General features: G+C 44.3%; 1 protein-coding gene across 1 annotated transcript in view; it reads left to right on the top strand.

The window, feature by feature from the left end:
- ngfrb (nerve growth factor receptor b) overlaps positions 1–11,058 on the top strand; it is a 71,270-nt gene extending 60,212 nt beyond the window's left edge. Inside the window, exons 4-6 of the mRNA XM_046369310.1 lie at positions 3,244–3,484; positions 7,689–7,855; positions 10,659–11,058. Coding sequence (XP_046225266.1) covers positions 3,244–3,484; positions 7,689–7,855; positions 10,659–11,002 — 752 coding nt within the window. The 3' untranslated portion in view covers positions 11,003–11,058. The remainder of the gene's footprint in view (positions 1–3,243; positions 3,485–7,688; positions 7,856–10,658) is intronic.
- The last annotated feature ends 1,263 nt before the right edge of the window (positions 11,059–12,321 follow it).

Consider the following 12,321-nt stretch of genomic DNA (forward strand, 5'->3'; position numbering starts at 1 on the left):
TACTAACTAGCAGAAATTGTGAACGAGTTAGAAATGATTTAAACACACTTTACTGAATGCTACTATTTACTAATTAACAATAAATCATGTATGTCATATAAAATATATTCACCCCCCACCCAATATTGTAATCAAAGATTACCAGAAAGCATGTAGTCCTTGGCTCAGACAGTGTAGTAGGGTGGGCTCAATAGCATCTCATTAGTGCTCAAGATCTTGAGAATCAGCTGTACATGTGATGGAAGAGTGCACTGCACATGTGATGGAAGAATGCACTGTGCATGCAGATGCTTGCAATTCCATTGAATTGGGTATAGTTTAACCGAAATATACTACAAGACCTAGAATTGCCTTATGTGTATACCACAAAAAAAGGTTCACTGTTATGAGCTAACTTTTTGGAGGAATTTAAGCTAAATTCCCCAAATTCCAGGGCTTAATTTCTCATGGGAAATTTCAAGAAAAATTCCCTAGCGTCAATACGGGACTAAGATCAAATTGTACGACACCGGCTCCAACACTCGTCAGATGTGGAAGGGCTTGCAAACTATTACAGACTACAAAGGGAAGCACAGTCGAGAGCTGCCCAGTGACACAAGCCTACCAGACGAGCTAAATAACTTTCATGCTCTCTTCGAGGCAAGTAACACTGAAACATGGATGAGAGCATCAGCTGTTCCTGACGACTGTGTGATCTCGCTCTCCGCAGCCAATGTGAGTAAGACCTTTAAACAGGTCAACATTCACAAGGCCGCAGGGCCAGACGGATTACCAGGACTTGTACTCCGACCATGCGCTGACCAACTGGCAGGTGTCTTCACTGACATTTTCAAACCTCTCCCTGTCTGAGTCTGTAATACCAACATGTTTCAAGCAGACCACCATAGTCCCTGTGCCCAAGAACACTTGGGCACAGGGAAAAGGAAAAGGAGGCCCGAGCATACCCCCATTCTCATCAACTGGGCTGTACGTGGTCCAAGCACAACAAGACATCATGAAGAGGGCACGACAGAACCTATTTACATTTACATTTAAGTCATTTAGCAGACGCTCTTATCCAGAGCGACTTACAAATTGGTGCATTCACCTTATGACATCCAGTGGAACAGTCACTTTACAATAGTGCATCTAAATCTTAAAGGGGGGGGGGGGGGTGAGAGGGATTACTTATCCTATCCTAGGTATTCCTTAAAGAGGTGGGGTTTCAGGTGTCTCCGGAAGGTGGTGATTGACTCCGCTGTCCTGGCGTCGTGAGGGAGTTTGTTCCACCATTGGGGGGGCCAGCGCAGCGAACAGTTTTGAGTGGGCTGAGCGGGAGCTGTACTTCCTCAGTGGTAGGGAGGCGAGCAGGCCAGAGGTGGATGAACGCAGTGCCCTTGTTTGGGTGTAGGGCCTGATCAGAGCCTGGAGGTACTGAGGTGCCGTTCCCCTCACAGCTCCGTAGGCAAGCACCATGGTCTTGTAGCGGATGCGAGCTTCAACTGGAAGCCAGTGGAGAGAACGGAGGAGCGGGGTGACGTGAGAGAACTTGGGAAGGTTGAACACCAGACGGGCTGCGGCGTTCTGGATGAGTTGAAGGGGTTTAATGGCACAGGCAGGGAGCCCAGCCAACAGCGAGTTGCAGTAATCCAGACGGGAGATGACAAGTGCCTGGATTAGGACCTGCGCCACTTCCTGTGTGAGGCAGGGTCGTACTCTGCGGATGTTGTAGAGCATGAACCTACAGGAACGGGCCACCGCCTTGATGTTGGTTGAGAACGACAGGGTGTTGTCCAGGATCACGCCAAGGTTCTTGGCGCTCTGGGAGGAGGACACAATGGAGTTGTCAACCGTGATGGCGAGATCATGGAACGGGCAGTCCTTCCCCGGGAGGAAGAGCAGCTCCGTCTTGCCGAGGTTCAGCTTGAGGTGGTGATCCGTCATCCACACTGATATGTCTGCCAGACATGCAGAGATGCGATTCGCCACCTGGTCGTCAGAAGGGGGAAAGGAGTAGATTAATTGTGTGTCGTCTGCATAGCAATGATAGGAGAGACCATGTGAGGTTATGACAGAGCCAAGTGACTTGGTGTATAGCGAGAATAGGAGAGGGCCAAGAACAGAGCCCTGGGGGACACCAGTGGTGAGAGCGCGTGGTGAGGAGACAGATTCTCGCCACGCCACCTGGTAGGAGCGGCCTGTCAGGTAGGACGCAATCCAATCGTGGGCCGCGCCGGAAATGCCCAACTCGGAGAGGGTGGAGAGGAGGATCTGATGGTTCACAGTATCGAAGGCAGCCGATAGATCTAGAAGGATGAGAGCAGAGGAGAGAGAGTTAGCTTTAGCAGTGCGGAGCGCCTCCGTGATACAGAGGAGAGCAGTCTCAGTTGAATGACTAGTCTTGAAACCTGACTGATCCCCCCAGGAGACTGAAAAGAGACTGAAAAGATTTGGCATGGGTCCTCAGATCCTCAAAAGGTTTTATAGCTGCACCATCACTGCCTGGTATGGTAGAGGGTAGTGCGTATGGCCCAGTACATCTCCAGGGCCAAGCTTCCTGCCATCCAGGACCTCTATACCAGGCGGTGTCAGTGGAAGGCCCTAAAATTGTCAGTCCCTAGCCAACCTAGTCATAGACTGTTCTCTCTGCTACCGCACGGCAAGCGGTAACGGAGCGCCAAGTCTAGGTCTAAGAGGCTTCTAAACCGCTGCTACCACCAAGCAATAAGACTCCTGAACATCTAATCAAATGGCTCCCCAGACTATTTGCATTGCCCCCCTCCCCTTCTACTCTCTATTATTATTGCATAGTCACTTTAATAACTCTACCTACTTGTACATGTTACCTCAATTACCTCGACACCGGTGCCCCCGCACATTGACTCTGTACCGGTACCCCCGGTATATAGCCTGTATATATTGTTATCTTTCTGCTGCTCTTTAATTATTTGTTATTTTAATCTCTTGCTTTTTTAGGTATTTTCATAAAACTGCATTGTTGGTTATGAGCTTATAAGTAAGCATTACACCTGTTGTATTCGGCGCATGTGGCAAATACATTTAGATTTGATTTGATCTCCTCCGGCGCCATCTCTCATGAAATTCCTTAACAGATTTGTATGCCTCTATCTAGTTTCACATCAGATATGTTCAGAGTTCACATATATTTACTCATACATGAATACACAACGGTCAATTATATTCACTCCATTTCTCTCCCACTTTTTATTCTCACCACCATCTTGTTCTTCTCTTCTCCTGCAGATCTGAACCCGCCGCTCTTCTCCTCCACCTCACCCCCTCCCTCTGGGGGCTCGTCCCTGCCCTCGTTCACTGACGATGACGCCCTCTTCCCCTACGGCCCCACGGAGACCGCCACCACCACCACCACTACCAGTACAATCAAGTTCATAGGTGACGAGCTGAACAAGAACCTCATCCCCATTTACTGCTCCATCTTGGCAGCCGTTGTGGTGGGCCTCGTAGCCTTCATCGTCTTTAAGAGGTAAGGAAGAAGGGCAGATGGGATGGGACTTCAATGAGGAATGGTGTTGTATTCTAATATTTAAGGGAACCAATCTACAGGAACGCCAATGTTCGATAGATGAGATTTTCAAGACATGAGGTATACATAAGAGTCAAGAAATCTGATCTGATAATATAGTTAATCTATTTCATATTTCATGAAGTAATCTGCCACTTTTTCTGGGTGAGGGCACAAGCCCCTGACATTCAGCCTGGGGATCCCCAACGTCTGTTCAGAGAAAATGGCCTATTTTGTGCTACATTTGAGTTGCTGTCCTTTTAAACATTTTACACCCACTCCCCACTGATCCCCGCATAATATTGATTGCTTATTTTCCCAACTCTACACTCTCTACACGGCACTGCTAGCTTTAGTGTGATGATCCGACACACTTTCAGTTCAAGACAGGGGCTTCAAAACAAACAGACCAGAATACGGTTGGGCTAGCATCGATGCTGGCGGCAGTCAGCACCGGGGACAGAAGGGGGGCTATGAAATATTCAGATACCCCATCAAATGGTGTCACTTTGACCCACTTCCGCCCCATGAGCATGAAAAGCAGACTGAGGACATAGACAGGGCACACTATAGGCACACAATAGGTCACTTATCTATGAAATTGACATTTCTTTCATGGTTTTTTAAAATGTATAGCCTTTATTTATCTAAATTAGTCTCAATAGCTAGGTTTCCATCCAATTTACAACATATTTTCATTTGAATATTATATAACTTGCCAGATCTGGTTTTCACACATGCTCTCTAAACAACAGTTCGCTGATAAAGTGGACAGGGGCATTTTTATTTGTAATTGGCAGCTAAGCACCGATCATCATGTCACTATACAAATTAAGACCCTCAATGTTTACAGGAAAGGAGTATCCAGCTCATCCCCATGGACTTTCACCACCCTGGGAAGTTCATTATAACTTATTTCATCTGTAGCCTAATAAACTGCGCATGCATTTTCAAGTCTTAGTGAGGACCACACAAAATACCTCGACAGGATGGATATCTTATCAACAGTTGCACAATAAATAGTTTACCCCACGATGTCGAATGAACAAATTGCACATTACATTATTGATTTTTAAATGTTTTATTGAACCTTTATTTAACAAGGCAAGTCAGTTAAGAACAAATTCTTATTTACAATGACGGTCTACCCCGGTCAAACACTACCCAGGACGACGCTTGGCCAATTGTGCGCCGCCCTATGGGACTCCCAATGACGGCCGGTTGTGATACAGCCTGGAATCGAACCAGGGTCTGTAGTGCCGCCTCTAGCACTGAGATGCAGTGCTTTAGACCACTGCGCCACTCAGGAGCCCAACATTACAGCTGTTGTGTTTTTTTTTGTTGGTACACTTACACTATCACTCGTATTTCATATGTCACAGCGATTCACCGATATGTATGCTATGATGCTGGCGAAGTTGTCTTGCGCACCTACAGTGCTGGATATTAAAAAAAAAGCTAGCTAGCTGATGGATGCAAACAATGTTCTTCCTCAAAAACATAGCAAAACGACATAATCTGTTTCAGGAGCTATAGTTAGCTAGATAATTATATAGCTAGGTATCATCATCTAAAATAACCCTAATTTATAAGGCAGTTCTTAGTTGATTAATGGTGGTCAAACCCATCTATGTGAAGCTAGCCACAATAAGGATTAGCCACAATATTGGACTTTGAGGTTAGCCTTCAAAATAAAAGTATGCCATTGACAGTGATGCAAACGAAAACAAATAGTAGAATTTTGCCATAATTGAATTGATCATAATAAACGAGGTTGAAATATTGTCATATAAAATCAACAAAAGACAATCATTTGTTAATTTGACAAAAATCGGTTGAAATCACACTGGATGTAAGTAGACTTTAGAATTGCATTGGGGGCATACTTATTTCACTGTACAGCCTTACCTATGGATTGTGGATCAATGACATGGGGTATCAGTCTACTCAGTGACACCCAGAGAACATTAGCTTTGTAGCTCTTATTGTGGGACTCTGAAACAACCTAATTGAGCCACATTTATTTTCAACCTACTATGTGTATTGAACATTATCCCAGAGGAAAAACAATACTGCGTGGACGTTTTGGAGTCTGATAACTCTGAGGACATTGGGAAGAAATATATTGGGTATTCAGTAGGCTGATACCCCATTTCATTGATCCCTAATCCTTAGGTAAAGCTGTACAGTGTAATATGAACGTCAATACACACAATAGTCTGACTGGGGAGGTGATTTCACACAGTCACAGTCCCGCGATAAGAGCTACAATGCTAATATTTGCGTAAACTCTTCACAGTTGTGTTCTGTGGGTGTCACCGAGTAGACTGATACCCCATTTCATTGCTTCACATTCCGACCTTGTTTAACATGACCTAGTTTAAATATGGCATGATTCCACCAATTGTAACCTTCAAATGAGGAGAGACAAACTTATCACACAAGTCAGTTATACTTAAACTAAATCTTTAATAGTGAGAGCTTTGCAAAAGCAATGACTTGTCAATGATTCACCATTTCTAATGATCCGTTGAGAGTCATAACACAATGGCTATTGAGATCTTTTATAAGCAAAGATCCACCCCCTAGTCGACATAACAAACCACAGGTATTAGGTACAGTTCACAAAGTGAGACTTTATAAATGAGATCCCGTAGCCAGACAGCATTCGCTATGAATTATCGTTCTGTTTGGCCCCTAAGACGAGGTTGCTATCTTGTTCCTGTTACTCCTAGCACAAAACACCAACTCGACCAATGGCATAAATCAATTGCCAACTCCAGACAACTACCACACACATCCCTCAAGGCCAAACGAGGGAGTGACTGGCACACAGACATTGTGGAAACCTGCAATTGGTTCCCCATTAATTACGCCATCCCTTCACATGGTTTAGAATGGGTAAAGACACATTGACATATGAAGACAATGTTCCCTCCTGTCCTCTTCTCTTTCTGATATTCTGCATAGCACCAGAGACATGTGAAAGACAAGCCTGACTTCTCCCCTCTCTGGGCCCAGTTGACATGAGGCCCAGCTGAAGGAGGAAGTGCAACTGTCAACACCAGAGTCCGAAGGGATACATTCTAATAACAAGAATATCACAAAAGCATATTATGCAGATAAGACATCCTAATTATCTATATTACCCAACTAATTCTGATTCATCCGTCACATTACTCACGAGGATTGCTGAATCATTGCTAAGAATAACGAAAAGGACTTCATTTCATACTGGTCATTGTTTTCAGGTACCGAGCTAAAGCTAGCTAGCTACCCCAGAAGTACCGGTCAAACAAATGATGCCTTATTACAAACGTGGTATTATAAACACATAGTTCGTGGCCAGTGTATGCTTGATGGCCGACTTTTTTTTGTACAGCTTTGACAGTGCTTACTGATAGTAGTGGTGGCACTTGGATGGCACATGCACATTCTGCACACACAACATTCTACAATAGAATTGTATTATTTGACGCACATCTTTTTTTGACACGCCAAGACCCAAACGGCGTTCCATAGCTAAGGGAGCATGTGGGAATGGCAGTGGACTGTGTAGAATATGAGGTGACTATTGAGAGTTAGTGCCAGCAAGAGAAAATTGGGGGTAGGGTTCTATCCTCTGCCAAAGGATTCAACATTCTACCTGCTCATCATGTATGTTGTTAATTGATAGTGATGGGGATGGGGTGAGCGTGTCTCCAGGCGGACACTAATGGTGGGTGGGATTATCATGATCAATTAGTCATTTAACCCAATGGAGTCTCTCTTGGCTCTCCAAATTTCCTCTGCATGTTTTAAAATAACCCACTATTACTTTTGTAAAAAAAAAAGTACTATTGCATAGTTGTATGATTAGTCTTGATGTACCAATGGGGTATCTGGATAAACTGAACTTTACAACACCATACAAGGTAACTGAACACTGGTATTCTTGAATTTAACAAATGTTTCTTTAACTAACGTTTCATTTCATTAGACCTTTGGCTCTGTGAAGCTGCAAGGATCATGGCCGGTATTCAGAGTAGGAGTGCTGATACGGTATATATACTCTGATACGCTTTACGAGTACGGGCCCTGACCTTCATCAGCGCCAAGTCCATTTATTAAGGCACTTATTAATCCATTTTTATATAATGAGTACTTTAAAAAAATATCTGTCCAGGTGGAACAGCTGTAAGCAGAACAAGCAGGGCGCCAACAACTGCACAGCAAATCAGAACCAGACTCCTTCGCCGGAGGGGGAGAAGCTGCACAGCGACAGTGGCATATCGGTGGATAGCCAAAGCCTACAGGAGCAGCAAGGCCAGGGGCAGACTCAGGCACAGACAGGTAGGCCTGCACAGAGATACTCACACACAGGCGAGCACAGATGTATGAGCACGCACACACACACACCACACACACACCACTCACACACACACACACACACACACACACACACACACACACACACACACACACACACACACACACACACACACACACACACACACACACACACACACACACACACACACACACACACACACACACACAGGTGGCGTGTCCAATAAGCAAAGCTAAGCTTCCTCTGAAGTAAATTGAATTAAACTTGCCCAAATTATATAATTACCACTGCCTATACAAAAATAAATGAAATCCTTCAAAACACGAGCTTCTCTTTTTTTAAAGCGTGGATTGTTTTCAATCACAAGGCCAGGGCATAACCTACAGTCGGGAAGCGTGCAATTTGGGCAGCGCGCAGCATGTCCATTAGCTGATTGTTGATTTGCGGCAGTCAGGGAAAAGCATCTAAAATAGGCCTAGGCCTATTCTCTAACCTGTCTTTAGTTAAGATATCAAAATGTTCAACTCCCAATAGGCTATTGAGCAAACAACACTTAGCCCAAAGGTGGACATATACCGATATTGAGTCATTTCCTCTTATTGTCTTACTTAGCCACTACAAACTTGTGTCCGTCGTGGACAAAACATTCTCCATTGAAGGCTGCAAAGGCACCAATTTCCTCCTTAACTCTATATAATCTCGAGAAGGCAGAAAAAAATGGAAAATATACATACTTTCTTTATGAAAAAACATTTTCCACCACCATGCTAGTCCCAGAAGTTGTGTATCACGTTCAGCCAATCAGGTTGCTGCAGTCTGTTTTTTCACCCAGGGTCTAATTGATTCAAAACAAAAGACTGCCACAACCTGATTGGCTGAACACAATACGCAACATCCTGGACTAGCTTTAGCTACTCTAGCATGGCGGTGGAAAATGGAGAAAGTATGCATATTTTTCCAGTTTTCTGTCTGCCTTCTTGCGATTAAATAGATTTAGGGTGGAAATTGATGATTTTGCAGCCTGAATAGGGAATGTTTTATTTACGAACCGGTCCACGGGGGATACGATTGTATAGCCGGCTGTATACATTCCCTATCAACGGTAAGATGAAACGACTCAATATCGCCATCTGCCAGCCTTTGGGCTAATTGGTACTATAGCGGAGCGCATCGGCCATATCCCCGGTGAGTGCGCACAATCACTGTCTTTATCATTGGGTGAGTCCGTGCTCCCGGAAAGGTTTTTTAGGATAACATTTTCCTCCCCCAGGATATATGGACGTCATAGCCTACAATATGTGTCTCCCCTTTTCATAGGCTTTAATTAGATGGTTGTATTCAAGACAAGGTTGTTTTTATTTAGCTCAGTTTGTCAGCAGAGTAGCCTACCCTGTCATTTTTGTTGTATTAAATATTCTGCTCTTGTCTCCAGTCATAGAGAGTAAAGTGTCTTAGAATTGCACAAAATGTGTTTATAAAAGACAATTATTTTGCGAACAGTGAGTCAGTTATATTATTAGCCTTGTGACTATCCAATCTACTCCTCACATTAGGAATAGTAGGCTAGCTTACATTTGCCTGCAAATGCCATAATATATGCATGCAATAATTTATCATAAAGGTCAAAAAAATTGTAGATTTTTTTTAGCTTCCCTTTACTTGAAGCTCACGCACGGCATACAGTATGCACATACACACATACTTTAACACACACACACACCTGTATGTAGAGACAAGTCAACCCAGGGACAGACAGGTACAGACGGGAACTTTACTACATGTCTGTGCACCCGACACCTAATGTACTGTAACACAAAATATAGATTAATGTACCACATCCACATAGCACACCTAGACAAGCCCCCCAAAAAAAATATAATGAAAAGATCCATTCATGAATTCACATTTAAGTCAGCATTCAGGTCAATTATACCATGTGCCACACAACAAAGCAACTCCATAGAGGTACCATGCGTTTGATGGCTGCTTGCACTTTGAGGGCAGTTTTTCGAAATGGAGCAAAGTGCATAATTAAGCTATTTAGGTTGAACCGTGATACCACTCAACAGAACACTACCACAAATAGGTTTGATGGACAGTAAGCTGGCATGGAATAGCTTTTCTAGATGACATGTTTGTTAACACCCCGAGGGACTTCACTCAGTAAGACAAGAGGATAGGAATTTCCCTTTGAACACAACCTCTCAAACCTACTGTAGCAAATCAACAACAATAAAAACAAACCTCTGTTAGGGGCCACAGTCAGTTCACCAGCGGCATGCGCTCCTGGCGGTTTGGAGTCAAGCCCTGAAGAACCCGTTTGGAAGAATGTAGACCTTTCAAAACACACACTTGGCTGAGACTAGACCAGATGGCTGGTTTTTCTGTGGAGTCGCGTGATTCTCTTGAGATTAACAGGTTCCTTAGAAAACCTTCCGAGAACTAGAACTAGTTCCAAAGAACTATAAGCAACTGGAGCAGAGGAAATAGTCAGTCAGGAAAGAGCACTCCAGCTGGCCTGAACAAAGTCCTACAATATACTGTCTATAAGTGTAGTGAATCAATATTATTTGCTGATGTGCATTTCTGTTTAGTGATTCCTTCTGGAAACAAAGCCAAATTCAAAGTCAAAGCTATGATGTAACGATGATCCATTGACATTCATGTATGATTGACAAAAGGTCCACACAGATCCTGAGTAAGGATTTGGAGCTCACTGACCAGTGTGATTAAACATTACTTCAACAGATATGAACGCAAATGTAACCTCAGACTAACGCTCATGTAACGTCTTTCTCCCTGCAGTGGTCACTGTGGATGAGGAGCCTTGTCTGCTCCTTCCCCTCCACACGCGAGAGGAGGTTGAGAAACTCCTCTACAGGGGCGGAGAAGGGGAGGGCTACGACCACACAGAGGACAGAGATTGGTGCAGCCTGGCAGGGCTGCTGGGATACCAGGAAGAGCGCATCGCCACATTCCGGCAGCAGGAACATCCAGTCCGTGCACTGCTCTCTGATTGGGCGAGCCAGGATTGCGCCAGCCTGGACACGCTCTGCACGGCGCTGTGCAAGATCAACCGCGAAGACATCGCACAGAGCCTCGTGCTCAGCCCCAACACCGTCAAACCCACTGCCACATCTGCAGTGTGACCATTTAACCATTACCGCCAATGCTACGAAAATCTCACTGCAACATCACACCCAACCCCCCCCCCCCCCCCCGCCCCCCCGCCACAGTCCATCCATACTGTGACTATTTAACCGACTACACCAACCATCTGAGCAATTACACCAATGCGAACCATTCAGATCGGCAAACCAAAGTCTGATCATCCACACCTGATGCCAAAACTACTGCTATCGATCCACCAAGACTCGGCCCCAGACCTAAATCGAACATTTCTGCGAGACTTCGGCAGCCACTGCATCCCTTACCGCCTTGATGGTCCTTCCTAAGCGTGCCGCATCGTGTGAAACCTTTCGCTTCCAATTCCACTTGTGAACCTATGTCAAACTCTGTGGCTGGTGCACTTTTCAAGATACACAAACCCATTATGGTCAACTGTGGCCTTGTAACCACACTACTGGATGTTCCACTGTGTCTTCAGTGTGCCCAAAACAGTCAGGCACCATTTTGCTCTGCTCTCTCACTAACCCGGAAGTAGCAAAAGGCTACAAGACTCTGGGGATTGTGCTTAATTGTCATTTTCTGTGCTTCTCTTTTGACTGAACAAATGATTTTCATCCATTCCTCACTTGCAATTCTTTCATTTCATTTTTGTTGTTCTGTACTACCAAAGCCTAGCTTATCAACCATACCTATACCTAATATAACATCTGAACATGAAATTGTTTGTAATTTATTCGCAAAATCTTCCATTATTTGTGACCATTTGCTAGTCAATCAATGACTCTCGGTCACAGCTGAATGGTGGTTCATTTTCAGCAGAGATCAAGGACTGGAAAGATATAACGAGCTAGACTACAAAAGGTTAGCACTAAATCCAAACCAATTCTTACGTGAAAAAAAGCTAATGACATATCAACCTGCATCGTTGCCTCTATTATTTTCAACACATTGATATGGAGAAATGAATTTTGTGAAATGAAATATGAAGGAGAAATATCCCCTTTCAAACTTAAGTTATCGTATGCATTATTATTATTTCTTTAGACCTGACATAGGAACAGTTCCCAGTATCTATATATCTACTGGAACAAAGTCGGAGTAGTGGACTGGCTGGCCTGTGCTGGCTAACATGGTAGTCTGTGGAGCAGGCAACCTGACTCCAGCTTCTATCTGGCCAGGCCCATCTGCATAACACTGGGGCTCTCACACTAGGCCTATACTCTGACCTAGATAGAAAAGGACTAGGAATTTAAAACTCACTCACACATATAGGCCTATCTACACACACAAACATCCATGAATGCACGCACACACACACACACACACACACACACACACG

Source organism: Oncorhynchus gorbuscha, linkage group LG11 (genome assembly GCF_021184085.1).
Source record: "Oncorhynchus gorbuscha isolate QuinsamMale2020 ecotype Even-year linkage group LG11, OgorEven_v1.0, whole genome shotgun sequence".
NCBI lineage: Eukaryota > Metazoa > Chordata > Actinopteri > Salmoniformes > Salmonidae > Oncorhynchus > Oncorhynchus gorbuscha.